General features: G+C 43.5%; 1 protein-coding gene across 7 annotated transcripts in view; it reads right to left on the bottom strand.

Moving 5' to 3' along the window:
• The window catches only part of CALD1 (caldesmon 1), a 261,350-nt gene that overhangs the window by 136,678 nt on the left and 105,756 nt on the right, over positions 1-18,916 (bottom strand). For 6 of the 7 annotated variants that reach the window (XM_075005280.1, XM_075005272.1, XM_075005264.1 and 3 more), the window contains one exon: positions 1,343-1,454. In XM_075005280.1, the coding sequence (XP_074861381.1) occupies positions 1,343-1,413 (71 nt within the window). In that variant the 5' untranslated portion in view covers positions 1,414-1,454. Of the gene's footprint in view, positions 1-1,342; positions 1,455-2,060; positions 2,234-18,916 lie in introns of those variants that run through there. The other variant, XM_075005248.1, reaches the window with a different exon arrangement.

The following is an 18,916-nucleotide window of genomic DNA, read 5'->3' on the forward strand; positions in this document are numbered from 1 at the left end:
CCGCATTCTGTGAGCCTGTGAGAACCCAAATATGCAGATGACTAGAAATACAAGTGAAACTGACTATTGTTTTTAATATAAACAGAAAGAAATGCCAAAAAGAAAAGAAAAAGGAAGAGCATAAATAATAGTGGGTAAATTATATAGTTTTAAGTTCTTGCAATTTTAATTAACTAATAATGTAATCACTGTAACAAAAAGGACATGTATGTTCTGTATTAAATATAAGGGCCCTGATGCCTTCCCATTTTATGCTGATCTACAACAGGAGTAACTCCAGTAACATCCACGGGGTTGCACTGGTCTAAAATGGGTGTGAATTAGAGGAGAATATGTCTTAATATTCTCAAGTCGTTCATTTTATAAAGTTTGTCAGTGCATTTGAACTAACAATATTAATACCTAAGGTCAAATTCTACCCTTATTTACACCCGTGTCAATCTGGAGTAACTTGCAGCAGAATTTTGCCTTTTTAATCAAGATCGAACAGTTGCAAACAAATCATAAATGTAGTAGCAGTGTAGATATTTTAACACAAAGTTCACATATTGAATATTAAGTAATTGTAAGGGTAGGTACTCACATATTAAGCACTCTAAGGCACGGCTGAGCAACGTGCGGGTACAGGCCCCCTTGGGGGAGGTGGTGTGAAATTTTGTAAGGTGAGTGCACCATGATTGGCCGCTGGGTCTCTGGCTCATCCATCTCATTAAAAATGTTGAAATATGTTACTGTTTTATGTCTGTGTATTCACATTTATATACCCGTTAATAAAGCTTTTATATTCTACACCCGTGTTCTTAAACATGCCAAAAACGGGGGGTTTCGTAGGAACATAAACTGAAATTTCCATCGGTTTGGATTCCATTAGACAGGTTGGGGGGGCCCTGCTAATTGCAGGGATGAAAAGTGGGGCCTGATGTAAAAAGTTCACGTGCCCTTGCTCTAAGGGTTTTTATGTGCTCTCTCTTTTCCTTCTTTGGGTTATAATTTGAGCTCTGTCTTTGGAAACAGTCCCACAATCTGCGACAGCTTGACAAGTTCCTTTCTACTGGCCTGTAAACAATTTTACATAGCCCAGCTCCTCCTTCACTGCTTACACACCCTAGTGAGAGGGTGGGATTAAAAAAAACAAAAAAACCTAAGGGAGTTAGGCACCCAACTCCAATTAACTTTCAGCCTCTCCCCAGAAACATTACTCACTGCCATTTCTCAAATATATCAGTAGCAAAGTTGTTCAGTAATACTACACCATACTTCAGCTATTTACACACTGGAAGCCTCAAAGCCACTACTAACACAAATCAAACCACTGACTCCGTTTTCCAATGTAATGCCTCACCTCTCCGCTTCAAGGCGCATTTCCTCACGCTTTTGCCTCCTGAGTTCTCTGCGGCGTTCAAAGTCATCCATGATGCGTGTTCAAGCTTTGTGAACTCCAAACAGATCTGAGTCTAAACCGAGAAACATAAAGGAGTTAGACGGGACACAGAAAGTGATAGATTCATTTAATCGATTGTTAATTCGGTCTGACTTTGCTTTTTGAACGCTGCTTTTTTTTTTTAAATCGATAAACTGCCTCAGTATTGCTGAGAAAAACAGGATTAATGAAATGCCTAGCTGGATAAACACAGTCCATTCCTGAGTTTAGTTTCCTAGTTAAAATTAAATCAACATGCATTAACCTAAGTATTGTATACATTTGCAAGCCACAGACAAGCTATTTGTAAAGCCACATCTTTTCCTACAAACAGCAGCAATAATTCTCCAGAACTGCAGTTCTTTTAAAACTTCAGATTTTACTGGAAGCAATGAAATGCTACACAACAGATTTCTCATTTTCTTCTAGCTGTAGAGATAATGAGATATTCTGGAAAGGTTAACCCCCCCCCCCCACAAAAAAAAAGAAAAGAAAAAAAAAAAAGAAAGAGATAGAAAGAAAAGAAACCAGAGCTTTTAAATACCACCCAGAATAAGACAAGTTGTTTATAAATCCTTTTTAAAGAACCAAAAGAAACTCTTTTTTGTATTTTAATCCATGCGTTTTAATCACGCCCTACCTTCTTCTTGATAATTTAGTCCATGAAATATTTCCCCTTTATAGTTCTTCATATACAAAGCCTTTTCAGCCTTCATTTATATCCCATCAAGCTGAGTATTACAGAATTCCCCTGCAGCCCCCAAACCAAAAATGACTACCAGAAAAGGGAAAGCTGTTCTCTTTTTGTCCCTGCTTTGTTTACAGAGCTGTCAGTGGTTAGTTAAACTCTGCCTGGAATCTGGCATTTAAGGCCTGCTCTAAGATTGCTTCCTGTGTAGAGCTGGAGGCCTCAACTTCCTCTGGAATCCTAGCCTAGACTCTGCACTCAGAGGGTTCCCCCCCCCGCCCCGCTTAAAAACATTTTCCAGCTCTTTAATACAAGAGCCGCTGCTCACACTGCAAAAAGAAAGAGTTCAGATACAGTCTCAAATAGAAGCGTTACTATTAACTGCTTGTGATTTAACAGGGACAAAGAGAAGCTGCTTTCATTAATTATTTGAAGTTATTTTAAAAAAAACTGTTTATCTGCCTTAAAGCTTTATCTCTGCGGTGTTTGAGCATCCACCTCATAAAATCAACAGCAACAGTTAAGTCTTTAGCGGACTTCAGGGACTGTAGCACAGCTCTGTCTGGGGCGTAAAAACTCGGCTATAGTTAGAGGTTTTTTTCTGTTTGTTTTTTGAAAAGGCGCTCATCACAGAACGGGATTATTGGCACAATTTTGAGCTTTACAACAGAAATACAGATTTCCTTTAAAGCATTTTTAGCAAGTTTTGATGAGACTTCCAGGAGAGAACACCAAAAGGGGACTGGGGAGGGAAACAGTGAAGATACCTGACCACTTTTGAATTTCATGAAAAAAAAAAAAATTTCTTTCTGGCAAATGCCCAGGAACAATATAAAAAGAATAATTCTCCTTATCTCTCACTGCTACCATGGAGACGGAACTCATCTCTCAACATGGCACCAATTCAGCAACACGTTGAAGGACATGCTTAGCTTTAAGCATGTCCTGCAGTTCATTTCAATTCAGCATGGCTTTCACTATGACTACTCATGTGCTTAAAGTTAGGCACATACTTAAGTGCTCTGCTGGACAAGGGACTTAAAATCTGGGTAGCATGGAGGGGAAAACTTGCATTGCTGAGGATGAATGAATTCCTTCAGTCCGTATGGCTGTCAATCACCTTTCCATTGTCTGGAATTAGCTCTCAGAAAGTGACCGGGATGGCATGCTTATACATTATTTTCAACCTACCGGAGCCAAGAAACACAGAGCCAGAGCACGTTCCCTAATATAGAATTACTACTTATTGCAAAGTATGCTAAGGCTGCCACCATGGGCGATGGCACAGTGCCAAGGCATGCCATTCCGCTTTCCTCTAGGTACAGTGAAACCCTTGCAAACTTCCTTTCGGCGACGTTCAGCACAGACAGCCTGAAAGCTTGTACCCACTGGCGAATGTTCAGCAACTAGCTTACTGCTATATCACTCGCTCCTGGGTGCTAGCTGCGTTGATGATGATCCCCTGTCCTTAGAGTCTGTCACTAGTCTGGAACGCAACCTTCAGTCTGACAACAGCTGGGAAGGTGTGATTGCTACTGGTGCCAGTGACCACAACTCCACTGCAGCCAGCAAACTTAACTCCTAGCAGTGAATCTGGCCCATTGTTCGAGAGGAGGACCATGTAGGAGGCTCACTGGATTTGAAGCAGAAGAAGGGTGTCTAGCTCGAGGGTACTGGGTTTTGAAGCAACGTTGACCCTCTTGCTTGGGTAGGCCAGGGGGTCAGAGTGCAGCACACTCCAGCCACATGCTCTTCCTTCTTCCACCTGGCACTCCCTCCAGTGACAGGGGCAGCAACGGGGATGCAGCATAGCACCAGTCTCTTTATCCAGCACTGCCTGGAGACCCCAGTTGTGCAGGGATATGTCTTAGGGTCCTCTTTCATGGCTCCTTTGTACTGACAGAAAGGACCAGAGCAGAAAGGAAATTATAAAATAAACGAGAAACCCAGTTGCCAGTCTCAGCCTCCTGCACCCTGATTATTAAGGCCCAAGAATGTTGTAAAGTGAGTTCACGCTGTTGGGGCTGATGTTTTCAGTTCTCAAAGGAAGATTCCCTCATCTCTCTTTGCCAGAAGCTGGGAATGGGCAAAAGGGGATGGCTCACTGGATGATTACCTGTTCTGTTCGTTCCCACTGAAGCACCAGGCATTGGCCACTGTCAGAAGACAGGATACTGGGCTAGATGGACCTTTGATCTGCCTCAGGATCAATGTTGCCTCTAATTTTTTCCATCCATGGGCAGCATAAATTTTGTAATGTGCACACAGACATGTGAGGCTATGCACCACCATGGAAACGCAAGCTTCCAGCTGCAGGTAGCTGTTGTTGCTCTGCTAATCCACTGGGCAGTGCCTGAATCTCTCCTGGATGGTTGCCCAAGCGCTCAGCTTGCAGGGAACACTGCCCAATACTGGCTGTTCTTATGTTAAGGGCACTGCTTTAAGTCTTAGTATGGTCTAGTGGACTTGAACAGAGAAAACCTGACTTCTGTTCCTGACTCTGCTACTGACCTACTCTGTCCTTGGACAAGCCCCTTTCTTGTTTTTGCCGGTTTCCCTTCACACCTGTCTGTTTAGATTGAAACCTTTCAGGACAGGGATATTCTTTCACTATAGGTTTGTACGAGGCCTGGAACAATGGCACCCTGCTATCAGAGATGGCTTCTAAGTGCTACGGTAATATTAACAGGCAAAGGAAGACATTCTGGCATTCAAGAGGTATGGATCAGAGCACAGATGACTGAGCAAACATGGCCTCAAACATTTGGCCTGGCCTGTTCTGGAGGTCTGTGAAGGGAAGCATGTCCTTGGGCTTGAGCTTACTGCACTAGCTGGTACTCCGATTTTTTTTTCCCCTCATACTGAGATCGTGACCATGCCCATGCTGATGTCCTGTGAGAATGTGTTCTCTGGGTCCTTGGCAGGGGATACGAGAATTTATTAGTATTCATTCATTGGAATTCATCAGTATTATTAGCCATTATGGAGTCCATACTACCGGGCCAAACATCTACACAGCACTAAATAAAAAATGTCCCACCTACGCAGGGGGTTCTTACCAGGACAGTACAGTACATCTTGCCCTCTGAGGGTACACAAGTGCTTTGCTTTACTTGTGCATGTGGTCTGGCATCTACTGGACCACAAGCATCACCCAGGGTGGGAGAGCAGAGCCCTTCCAAACCTCCCTTTGCACCTGTGAAGTGGGAGCTAGCGAGCCTCTTTGATCCACTACAACTTGTTTAAACTGGCAAAGGAGAGCTATGATGAGTATTTTATACTAATATCTCAGCAAATTAGAGTTCTTTCGTTTATCTTCAATAAAAACCAAATACAATCAGTTTTCTAAGAAAATCTGTCAGAAATTATTGGAAATATATATTTTTTTCATTTTAATTATATGCCAGAGTAACTGGAACAAATTCAGATTTGTTTTAAATGGGCATGACTCCAACTGACGTCAAAAGTTGTTGCTCTAGAGATGAATTTATACAGCATCTACTATTCTTTGAAATACTAGGAAAAGCAAGCAATACTATATTTTCAAGACTAAAACCAATATTTAACAATGGCCTAAGGATTCATCTCCAAAGTTACTTTCTTGTAATCACATCTGCAAGCATACTGCAGACTTGGACATTTGTTCATGTTGTCTGCAGATACTGAACTTTTGTACCATTCTTTTTTAAATCAAGCTGCTCTGCTCCTTCCCAAACAGAATAGCTCATTTGGGACTCAAGGCAAAATAAATACATTAGGTCATGTGAACATACAGTTTTGTTTTAAATTAGCCCACCCCTTGTTTCATCTGACTGTGCTTCTTAAAACTTTCAAGACATAGTCATCAGAAGCAAACTTCCTAAATAACCGTCAACATTTAGCATCATGAAAACCAAATTAAGGAGACTGTCTCCTGCTCCACGTTGTTTTTACTTCCAAATGCACTTGGCCATGACAGCTGCACTGCAAAGGGTGGTTATGATTCCCCTGCTTGTGTACACACCTTTGTGCTTGTTCTCACTGAGTTACCATGAGCATAAAACAGCAGTGTAGCCACAGTCGAACTGGTAGCACAAGGGGGCACAACTTAGACAAGATAAGTACAACCCCCCGTGAAATCAGTGATCCACATACGCTCCATCTCTCTCAGTTCTCTAGGGAGTGCTGTGTGCAGGCATGATGATTTTGCCTGGATCTTTGTTAATCCTTCCTTCTTCTCTTCTTCTCTGTACACCTACCATCCGGGCCAGACAGACTCTGCCTCTTCAACAGCTGTTAATTTGGTGCCTTTTTGTTAAAAGAAGAGGAGCCGGTACTCAGACAGTTCCCCTTCCCTCCCCCAAGAAAGTCTCATGCCTTGGGATGCCCAGGTGCAGGTACTCAGTACTGGCAAGTCCTGGCACAAAAAAAGCACTGTGTTTATCTTTCCATTTGTCCTAGGAAGACAAAGGTGCATAACTTGATGTTAATGCCATTTGTGGTAACTGAGTGGAAAAGGCACTCAGCTACAATTCCGAAAATCAGGAGGCTGCCACTCGACTGATCTCATGCTGAAAGGCTGTATTCCGCTCGCTCAGCTGCAAAATGGGTACCTGCTCCTTTAGGTTACGACCGTCAAAGGTGGTTGAACATGATACTGGCCACATCATCTCCTCGTGTAGCCACGGCTCTCAAACTGACATGCCTTAACCATGTCAGCCTGATAAGCCACTGTCTTTGGTAAGCACTGTCCAAGGAAATCTAAAATGTTCTTTTAGCCTAACAATAGGATCTGCACATACCAGACCCAAATACAGTCATGGTGACATTTAACAATGGTTTCCCATTAGCAGACTGAGGAAGAAACAAGCTGGAGGCTGCTGGCAGGGACACCAGTTCTCATCTTAGAAGGAGTGACCTATGACCCTCCCCTTTGAGTGTCTTCAGAAATATTCCAAATATGTTGTCCCCAAAGATCAGACAGAACTGAAATAGTCCTTAACATGAAGATGAGGGGTGAAATCCTGGGCCCATTAAAGTCCCTGGCAAATCTCCCATGGACTTCAACACAGCGTGGATTTCACCCAAGGGGGCCTCCACCATAAGATGTCACTGTATTTTCACAGGGTTTAAGAAGTTGGTCTCACTTCACATTATTTTACCTCAAATACAGGCCTGCAAAGCCAGAGAGCTGCACATATACCTCTAAAGGCAGCCTCTCTCCCACTCTCAGCACACGCTGTCAGAACCAGAAATACCAAGACAATTAAGTTCTCTCTCATCATCATTATTTTTGTTTTTGAAGGAATATTTGGCCTTTGGTGCAGAAAGAAGAGAGCACTAGAAATTGGAATCCACATCGTTCCCGTTGAATCATATGTAAAGGTATTTCAGATGTTGACTATACAACTGAGCCTGTGCATGGCACTGACCTGCATCAAAGGGATCTGAACGTACACAGCAGATTATAGGAAGTGCTCACTGTCCCACGCAGTCGGCTCTCCATTTATTGACTCCAAGCTTTCAAGAGACAGGAAGGGAGTTCTAGCAACCAACAAGTTAGCTTAATGTACTTTTAAAACAGCAAAAGAAAAGCTCATATTTTACCCACAAAACCATCCTTCTATATTATGTTAGTCTGATCACTGGAATACCAGTTCCAGGCACTGCACTAAACACCAACTCTGCCTTACCAGATTTCTGCTCCAAGTCCTTAGTCTCATCCCACAAGTCACTGGGGCTGCCTCTGGGAAAGCAGTTTCTAGGATCAGCTCCCCCAGGAACCAGGGAGCAGAAAACAGCAGCTCACAGAATCAGGCACTGCATGAGGATCAAGGATGCATTTTCTCTGTTCTACACCTCCAAAGTCAATGGCAGTTTTGCCATTGGTTTTAACTGCAGCAGAATCAAGGCGTAAGAGAGAGCACCGAAGAATGAATTTATAAACAGCATGGCTTGTCCAGGTTAGGAAAAGCCGCATGCGTGCAGTGCAAACTTACTATGCTATCCTCTAGAGCAGATGTCAACAACCTTTCCAAGGTGGAGTGCTGAAATTCGACCTTTAGACCTCTATGTATGGTCCAACTGGCAGTGATACTTTTTAAAGTCAGTAATAGTCCTACTTACAGCAGCTTCATTAATAAATGAAGGAAGTTGCAGAGCTTTACCATTTAGGGGGTGGCTGCTAGCATTAGCTGCTCTTTTGTTAATCCACAGGCAGCATGGCTTTGCGCAAGCTCCTGACTGCATGGGGGCAGAGAGGCGAGACTGAGCTTCCGCCTCGCATGCTCATGAAAAACAGATCGTGTGCCATTCTTGGTATCGGTGCCAGGAGCTGCTGACCCCATTCTAGAGTCTGTGGTAAACACACTAATATCTGCTCACATTTATTCCCATTCAGCTCTAAAGATGGGTCTTTGAATGGAGACCCCTCAATGGAGAGAGGGGGAAGCAAGCAAAGAATACTTACAGCTAGAATGTTGAAATATTAACTAATTTGACTTCACCTCTTCTGGAGGCATTGGCACTGTCTTTCCAAGCAGTCAGGGTCACTCAACCCCTGCTCCACCCCAGGCCCTGCGCCCATTCCACATTTTCTCTTTATCACACATTCCCACCACTCCCTGTTCCTATTGCACCCCATCCCATGCTGTCCTTCCCCCCAATTTTGCCCTGAAGTCGCTGCTTCCCCTCAATGCCTCCCTTGTGCCACTGAACAGCTGATCCATGGTGGGTGAGAGGCAGGAGTTTCTGGGGGAAGAAGCTGATCAGCAAGCAGGAGGTGCCCAGGGGGAAAGGGAAGGCTCAGATCTTCAGGACTGCCAAGGGGTGCTGAGCACCCACTATTTTTTCCATGGATGCTCTAGCCCCGGAGCACCCATGGAGCTGACACCTTTGTTTGGAGGTCTGCGTTCAAATATTAGCTCAGCTGGTGTACTACATAACTGGGCCCACATGGTTGCCCCATCACTGCAAAGCAGGAATGGTACATCTGAAAAATGGCACACTAGGTCAGGTCTGAGATAGCTTCTTGTCAGTGTGCATGTGATCGTAGGAATGACATGACAGGATGTGATGCTTATCAAGTTCAAGAATATTTAGATAAGTTAGATGTAATCAAGCCAGTGGAGTTGGATGATAGTTACCTAATGGCATTTAAGGAACTCGCTGAAGCCAACTTGGAACCATTACCAACTGTTTTTAAGAACTTACGGAGGACAGGTAAGATCCCAGAATACAGGAGAAAGGCAAACACAGTGCCTATCTTTGAAAAGGGGAACAGAGAGAATGCATGGAATAGACCAATCAACCTAATTAAGCCAAGTCTACACTGACAAATTACTGTGCCCTTCCCACACTGCCTGTTCTTACATCTCTGGTCATCTGTTTGAGTTATACTGTCCTTCTCTCAGGTGACCAAACCCACACATCAAGAGATCCTCTGCTTGGACCCATGCCGAAGTACTGGACCACATCAGGGTTTGGAGACAGGAGGCTGTCCAGTCCTGGCTGTGTCCAGACATAGGAATTATGATACCTATATGCACATATCTCCACACACTCAAACGAAAGGGGCCATGACCAGGATGCACATAGGGTCGAAGTGAAAGAGCTACAAAAAGCCTACCAGCAGGTACAGGAAACAAACTGCTATTCTGGGGCTGTGCTCATGACCTGTAGGTTCTACAAAGAGAGTGTGCTGACGGGGAGGGGACCCACAGCCAGAGGAAGAATGAGCTTCCACAGATGATCACAGTCAGGAGCTCATTTGTACCCCCAATGGGGGGAGCCAGTTGCAACTCTTGGAGGCTGCAAATGATGCACCTTGGAAGTGGACTGGGTCCCAGGAAGCACTCATGTGAGTTGCCAGGAGTGGGAGGGTTACAGAAAGGAGGCTTCATTGTATTGCTGCTGCCAGCACTGGGGCTTTCAGACACTCAAGAGGTCTTTGATTCAATCTCTTACTTCATGGTAATCTGCCTCACAGATCTCATCAAGGGTGTCACGCAGCTGCTGGCCATGGATCTCTACAGATTTGCTGGCTAAGCAAATGGCTGCTAGTCCCCTAAAGGCAGAAATTACCTCACCACAATGCCATCCGTGGCGATGGAGGGCTGAGTAGTGGAGGCCTGGGAGGGAGAAGGATCATCACTGCGCAAAGAAAAGCTTACGGTCCCATACAGAATCTACAGTCAAGTAGAAGATCCCCCTTTGCTTCTCTGCTCACCCTAAGCAGTGAAATGTTTTCCATGATGCACATAGCCTCCCCACGTCACAGCTGCCCTGAGTACAGGATGGCCCTGCGCAAATGAAAACCTCTGCTCCCCGACATGAGTGAGAATCCCTGCCCTGCTGCACCAGCAGGTTCCCCTGCCCCAGCAGTGAGCACACCATTGTGGAATTCCTGTATATGATGCATGCTCATTCCAGGATAGTCAGTGCTAGCTGTGTCTACACTAGCCCCAAACTTCGAAATGGCTATGCAAATGGCCATTTCAAAGTTTACTAATGAAGTGCTGAAATACATATTCAGAGCCTCATTAGCATGCGGGAGGCCGCGGCACTTCGAAATTGACGTGGCTCACTGCCGCGCGGCTCGTCCAGATGGGGCTCCTTTTCAAAAGGACCCTGCCTACTTTGAAGTCCCCTTATTCCTATGAGCAGATAGGAATAAGGGGACTTCAAAGTAGGCGGTGTCCTTTCGAAAAGGAGCCCTGGCAGGACGAGCCACGCGGCGGTGAGCCACGTCAATTTTGAAGTGCTGCGGCCGCCCGCATGCTAATGAGGCTCTGAATATGTATTTCAGCACTTCATTAGTAAACTTTGAAATGGCCATTTGCCTAGCCATTTCGAAGTTTTTGGCAAGTCTAGACACAGCCATTATGGAGCAACGAGCAGATACACTGCAGATGGAGCAGCTGTTTGACAATCCCCCTCCCCCCATAGCGAGTGTCCCAAAACTGTTTTCCATAGAACCCCTTGTCACTGCTAATGCAATTTTAGCCACTACCCTGTCCCCGGGTGGCACTCCACACCTGCCCACCAAACGTCCACTGACAAAGACTCCCACAGCTCCCAGCACTTAACACCCAGCTGCGTGGAGTTTAGGTCTGAGGAACTGCAGCCCACTGCCCCTTGAACAGCATGTCAGACAGCAGGACTGCATATGAGACTTGAACTTATACAACCCTGAGAGAGTGTCAGTGCATGCCTCGCCTCCAGCCTCTCAGACCTCCTCCCTCAGTCCCTCCTGGTCTCCTGCCCACTGCAGATGTTTCATGATTCACATGTGTCCTATGTTTGCAACGGTGATTAATAAATGAAATTCATGCACTTCTAAGCAATCTTTATTCCTTTACATGAAAGCAAGCATCTGTACCCCAGCAAAGCTATGGTCACTGTAGCGCTAAGTACAGCACACAAACCAGAGTTACCCCTTAGCAATGCAACCACTGCATTCCTATACATGGAAACAAGTTTTAATGACTTGCAGCTTCAAATTGCTGCCTCAAGGCATATCTGATCCTTACGGGTCCACAGTGTGCTCACTTAACAGCCCTAGTCTCCAGTTGTTCAAACTCAGCTTCCATGAGCTGAGCCTCACTGTTTCATCCCGGAATGAAGTTTTCACCGCTGCCTTCACAAATATTCTGGAGCGTACAGCATGTGGTGATAACCATGGGGATGTTATCATGTAGGGATAACCATACTGATGGCCAGGTCCAGCTATCTGTGTAAACATCAGTGGGCTTTCAAACAACCAAAAGCACACTCCACAGTCATTCTGCACCTGCTCAGCCTGTAACTGAACTGCTCCTTGCTGCTGTCAAGGCTTCATTAGCCTCAGCATTAAGGGGCAGGCAGGGTTTCCAAGGATCATAATGGGCATTTCCATTTTACCCACAGTGATCTCGTCATCCAGGAAGATGTCCCCATTTGCAGCTTCCTGAACAGGCCAGTGTTCTAAAAAATGCAAGTGTCATGTGCCTTTCCAGACCAACTGGCTTTAATGTCTCTGAAACACCCATAGTGATCTACAAGTTCCTGCAGAACCATGGAGAAATACCCCTTCCATTTAATGTATGCAGAGGCTAGATGGTCTCGGGTCAGCATTGGAATGTGCATGCTATCTGTTGCCCCACCGCAGTTTGGGAAGTCCAGTTGTGCTAAGCAACCCACAATTTCATGCATGGTGGCCAGAGGCCTGGTTTTTTGGAGCAGGATGAAACTGATGGCCCTGCATATTTCCATCAACATGTGTATGTCTGCACAGCAAAGTTATTTTGAAATATCAGATGCTACACAACACAACTGGTATTTCAAAATAATTTCGAATAGCGGATGTCTTATTTTGAAACTGGTAATACTCATTGAACAAGGAATAGCACCTGTTTTGAAATAGCAGCTGTGTAGACAGGAAATAGAGCCTATTTTGAAGTAAGCAATAGTGCGTCCAATGTCTCTATTTCAAAATAGGCTCTATTGTGTGTAGACGCTCTGTTTTGAAATAGCTGAGCACTATTTCAAAATGCATTGTGTGTGTAGCTGAGCTTTCTTAGAATAACCTATTATGGAATACCTCTTCTGGATTAACACTCCTGTGTAGACATATCTCATCAATTCAACGGCTGACTTTCTCACTCCAAACCGATAACAGTCTTCAGATACATTAAAAACTGTTACAAAGAGGGCACTGAGCAATTATCCCCCAACTTCCATTGACAAGGACAAGAACAAACGAGCTTAACCTGTAGCAAGGGAGAGTTAAGTTAGACATTAGGAAAATGTTCTAACCATGAAGATAGTTCAGCAGTGGAACCACGGGAGGTTGTGGAATCTCCACTACTGGAAGACTTTTAAGAATAAATTAGACAAGCATCTGCCAAAGATGGTCTAGATTTACTTAGCCCTGCTTCAGTGGAGGGGAATGAACTAGATGACCTCCTGAGGACCTGTCCAGCCCTACGTTTCTATGGTTTTATGAGTGATCGGCATGAGGAACTGAGGTACAGATGTGCATTAGCAGTCTCATGAAGCGTTCAGAACTGTAGTTGGTAGAGGGTGCTGCAGCTCAGGATGGAAACGAAGAGTAATTGACCACACAAAACCAATTGGCAGAAGTTTTGTGGGTCTTTGCACTGACACACATGCTAAATTTGCTTGCCATGTTTTAACAATATATCTAAACCACTAAATTATTTTTGAGTGAGTGGGCTTTATGAACATTTTTTCATTCATTTCTTGTTCCTTCTCTTCTGCTCTTAGATCCTGCACTAATAGGACATTAAGGTGACAATTAAAAAAAAAGTGTCAGGAAATACAAAAGGCGACATTTCAATGGGAACATTAACTCAGCCATAGTGCAAACTTTGCATGGTATCTGTAATCCATTTTATACCACAAAACAGTGATATGTTAAGCTATACATGTAATTGTAAAACAAATAGAAAATATTACTTAGGTTCCATGCAGACAATTTATGGCTTAATTTTTACATTTCAGACTTTTTTTTCCTGTTAAGATACACGGCTGTAGGGTTTAATTCTCCATTATGTTAAACCCCCTAAACTAAGAGTTTAGGGTTCTTATTATCTTTCACAATTTAACCCACAAAGATGAATCAATACACTTTTGTCCTGGAATCATAGAATCATAGAGCTGGAGGGGATCTCAGGAAGTCATCAAGTCCAGCCCCCTGCTTCAAGCAGGGTCAACCCCAACTTAGTCATCCAAGCCAGTTCTTTATCAAGCTGGGACTTAAAATCCTTTAGGGATGGAGATTCCACAACCTCTTCAGGCAATGCATTCCAGTGCTTCACCACTCTCATGGTGCAATAGTTTTTCCTAATATCCACCCTACACCTCTCCTTCTGTAACTTCAGACCATTGTTCCTCCTTCTGCCATCTGTCACCACTGAGAACAACTTCTCTCCATCCTCTTTGGCGCCCCCCTTCAGGAAGTTGAAGGCTGCTATTGAATCACTCCTCAGTCTTCTCTTCTGCAAACTAAACAAGCCCAAATCTCTCAGCCTTTCCTTATAGGTCATGTGCTCCAGCCCCTTAACCATTTTCATTGCCCTCCGCTGAACCTGTTCCAGCAAATTCACATCCTTTCCTTAATAGGGGGCACCCAAAACTGGACACGATATTACATATGTGGCCTCACCAGTGCCAAATAGAGGGGAACAACAACTTCTCTAGATCTGCTTGAAACAAATGCACTCCAATATACCATTAGCCTTCTCGGCTGCAAGGACACATTGTTTACTCATATCCAGCCTTTAATCCACCATAATTCCTAGGTCCCTTTCCACTGTACTGCTGCTCAGCCAGTCGGTCCCTTGCCTGTAGTAATGCTTGGTATTCTTCCGTCCCAAGTGCAGGACTCTACACTTCTCCTTGTTGAACTGCATCAGATTTTTTTTGGCCCAATCCTCCAATTTATCTGGGTCACTCTGGATCCTATCTCTACCCTCCAACATATCTACCTCTCCCACTAGCTTAGTGTCATCCACAAACTTGCTGAGGGTGCAGTCCAGTCCCTCATCCAGGTCATTAATAAAGACATTGAACAATACTGGCCCCAGAACCGAGCCTTGGAGCACTCCACTAGAAACTGACCGCCATCCAGATATTGAGCCATTGACCGCTACCTATTGGGCTAGACCATCAAGCCAGCTTTCTATCCATTTTATAGGCCATGTATCCAATCCAGACTTCCTTAATAATTTGTTGTTTTCACCACTAACTTTGCCTGAAGAGTGTTTACCTAATTTGAACTCCAGCTGTTCAGCTGGCAGAATTACCAGTTGCAGAAGGTTGTGCTCACTGCATTGCACATTCCTTGAACAAACCAGGGGACACTTCCACTAGCTGTACGTTTAGCTAGATGAGCAATATGCAGTGCCTATCACGTAAAATGTGCACCTGAATGCAAATTAATTCATAATGGAACTTCATGAATGTCTACAGAAGCCCCACAAAGCAGGAGTCTTCCCATGTAAGCGTAATGATACTTTCTACTGTGCATGCTCAGTTCAAAATTTTCAAGAGCTCCTAGCTTCAGTAAATTAAACTCATCTGGTTGTTTCCAAGCAATGATATTAGACTTCAGTGAAACTTCCCATGATTTTTTTTTTCCCTTTGCAGCTGGGTCCTCAAAGCCAATCACTCACTCAAAATATGGTGATATAATTAGGCAGGAAAATAGAGCATATTGCAAGCACATGTGATCCCCACCTCAAATAGTAGAACATGGATCTAAATTTTCACATGTGAATTTGGTGTGCTATTTTCAGGACGCCTTAAGACATCTCAAAGGCACTTAATTTTCAGAAAGTGATGCTCACTCTCCCTAAGAAACATTAGGCCTCCTCTCAGAAACTGAGATATGCAAAATCATGAGTCACATTTTAAAATGTACGTCATGATCTATATAGGACCCAATAGATCCCATTCATGTGAAGTCAAGGAATGGCAGCAACTGTGATGATAGAATCACCAGAGAATCAAGGACTGGTGAGGGGAATTGTGAAAACAGGCTGCACTGATGGCAGAAAACAATAGCCCAGTAAGCGCTGCATGCTTGTCATGTTATATACAGCCCTCGCACTCTGCTGGAGGCAGCGGCACAAGAACTGTTTCCAAAATGCCTCCAGAGAGATCCGGCAGAGCTGCAATTAACCAAGCGTGACAAGGATCTCGTTGTACCTTTTCCAAACAGGACTACACATGCATGGTCAAATATTTTGTGTCAAAAGCCAGAGCTGGGCAGGTCAGTAAATAGAATGCTCCTGGCATATTTCATACAGGATTGCACATTGCTTGACGGAGCAGGGTGAGCAGTGTTCCCAAAACCTGTTGCCAGAGTTCTGACCAAGCTCCAGTTAAACTAGGAAGGTGAAGGTTTACCCATCCCTTGCACAGCTGTCACTAAGAGCGCACAGTTACTTTGTCTGAATGATACATGGGAATATAAAATTTAAATAAAGCACCAAACTAATAAATCTTACAGCTGCTTAAGCTTTCTAGGAACTACATTTTGGACAAGGTCTATGTGATCCAGAAAGGAAAAGTTTAGTATTTCCTAAACATTTCCATCTCTTTTATTACCTATGAACTTTAACTGAACAGTCACTCTCCCTGAGAGTCTTCAACCCTTCCTCATGACTCCAAGTGTTAGGTTTATCCAATTAAGAATAAGAAAAAAAAGATGTGACTTATGTGACCTAACTGACCGACGCAGCTCAGATTCAGAATACTGAGTATTGAGTACATGCAGCAAACAGTTTGCAATCAGCCTGGAGTGTTTAGGTATGTAAGTGCCAAATACAAAGCAAATTTGAGCAAACTGCAATCTCCTTACAGCCATACATTAAAAAAAAAAGAGTTTAAAAAAGTCAGGTCCTATATTTCTTAAAAATTACTCACTCATGTTTAATTACAACATATTTATCAATTGCATTTTACAGTACCCAGAGTAAGACTAGCATATTGAAGTAGGAGCGGATGAATGCTCTGGAGCAGGAGTCGGCAACCTTTCCAAGGCGGAATGCCGAAATGTCACCTTTTGATCTCTAGGGACGGTCTGAGTGCCAGTGATACATTTTACAGTCACTAATAGTCCTATTTGCAACAGCTGCATTAATAAATAACTGAAGATGCAGAGCTTTACTGATTAGGTGGTGTTTTGTAGCATTAGCTGGTCTTTTGTTAATCCACAGGCAGCATGTCTTTGAGCAATCCCCAGTTGCATGGGGGAGAAGGGGCGGGGCTGAGTTCCTGCCTCACGTGCTGATGAAAATCTGCTCGCCTGCCACTCCTGGCACCTGTGCTGGGGGTTGCTGATCCCTCCTCTGGGGTCTTCTGGCCCAGAGGAACTCCACAGCACTAAAGATTTTAATAAGGCAGCTTAATAAGGTCCAGCAAACTTAGTGTCCACTGTAAGAGATACAAAATTTGTCATTGGATTTTAAGGGTACCCTCATCTTCATCTGCAAAATGATCCAAAGTTATAAAGTGGATATCCAAAAAATTTGCAGGGTTCTAGATATAAAATTTGTATCCACAACTGTATCTGCAAGTATAAGCTGTGGATATTTGTGTCCAATGTGGATACTCGCAGATATAAAGTGGACATCCACAGATTTGCAGGGCTCTACGTGCTGGGGAGATTGTTTTGGCAGATCATAGAATCAGAGGTTGGAACTGGGGAAAATCTGACTGGGAGAGGCTTGAGAAAGGAAGATGGAAAATAGAAAAGGAAGATGCAAGAGTGGAGAAGGGATCAAAATAGAACCCCAGATTATAACCCCAGATTCTGTGGATTTTGAGGTTGCTTGAAGTCATGTCAAAAGTCTGAATTTTGTAAATGGCATTTATTTTCATGATGGCCCAAAACCAAACCCCTGGATGCAAACACTCCTGAATTTTGGGGTGTTCAAAATCTAGACTCATCTCTCCTGGTTTCATATCCTGTCTCGTTAAAAGATTTGGATAAATGTCAGTGAAAGATCCACATTTTCATAGGCTTAACAGAACTAAATCAAACCTTCAAACCTTTTGAGCTTGGCTCTTTGCTATTAGTAAATACAGAGAGTTGTCAAGTGAGATAGTCTTAATCTAAATAATTCCATAAACAGAAAAAGAGGGTTGTCTGCATTAAAACTTTGTCCTTTGCTTCCAAGTCATGTTACAGTAACTGGAAATATAAGACACATTTTTCTTCTCAGGAACAAACAACAAATTTTTGCTAATACTAATTACAGTTAAAGAGAAAAAGCAGTCAAGTAGCACTTTAAAGACTAGCAAAATAGTTTATTAGGTGAGCTTTCGTGGGACAGACCCACTTCTTCAGGGTCTGTCCCATGAAAGCTCACCTAATAAACTATTTTGCTAGTCTTTAAAGTGCTACTTGACTGCTTTTTGTTTTGATAGTGTATAGACTAGCACGGCTTACTCTCTGTTACTATTCTACAGTTAAAGAGGTGCTTTAACATTCTTATTAAATGTCACACACACACCCCTGCACAACGCTGGATAAACAACAAAACACGAACACTCTGGAAACATATTCACAATAAAATTAGAAACACAGAACCTAAAGGACACATTAAATGACACTGCACAGCATAGGCGACTCGTGGTAGCATTCAGGGGGTGTATCACACCCGTATACCTCTGTCAAAATTTTAATTGCTAAATGGAAGTGCCCCCGCATGCTCCCTGCCTGCCTTTTTGGGTGACCTTGCCTTCACCCCCGCTCTCTGCAGGCACACAGCAAGATGCTCAAAAGCAACACCAGCTTCAATCCAGGCAGAGGCTTCTTGGTGAACTCAAGAGGAGGTTTCAGTGACATAAGGTAGTAACAAAACTCTCCTCTGCTTGGTACTCACAGGCCAAAAGACATCATGTGATCTCTCACATAAGCAACCCATTTTATGGGGCATACCACGCTAGAAAATAATACAATCTGGGTTCCATGAATTATAAAGACAGTCACACCTATCAAACTCTGTTCTCTACAGATCTGAATGTATATCCTCTGTCTTACTACTGTGAATACATATAGTTCTTGCTTCAGACATAAAGTGTTTAAATAGAGAGAACTATCTGTGAACATGACTAAGCAGGTTTTTGATCTCTATTATGTACCAAAATCTTGTCATGCCAATTTATTAATATTTAAATTTCTCTGACAATATAACCTTTGTTCCAAGAACTACCTAGGTCTCCTTGAAGGATATGTAGCAAGTCGTCAACACAGTGCCAGCTGGCAAATTAAACAATGTATTAAAATAGATTACTCCTGAATCTAAGAGATTGGTTTT

The sequence above is a fragment of the Carettochelys insculpta genome, chromosome 1, assembly GCF_033958435.1.
Source record: "Carettochelys insculpta isolate YL-2023 chromosome 1, ASM3395843v1, whole genome shotgun sequence".
Lineage (NCBI taxonomy): Eukaryota > Metazoa > Chordata > Testudines > Carettochelyidae > Carettochelys > Carettochelys insculpta.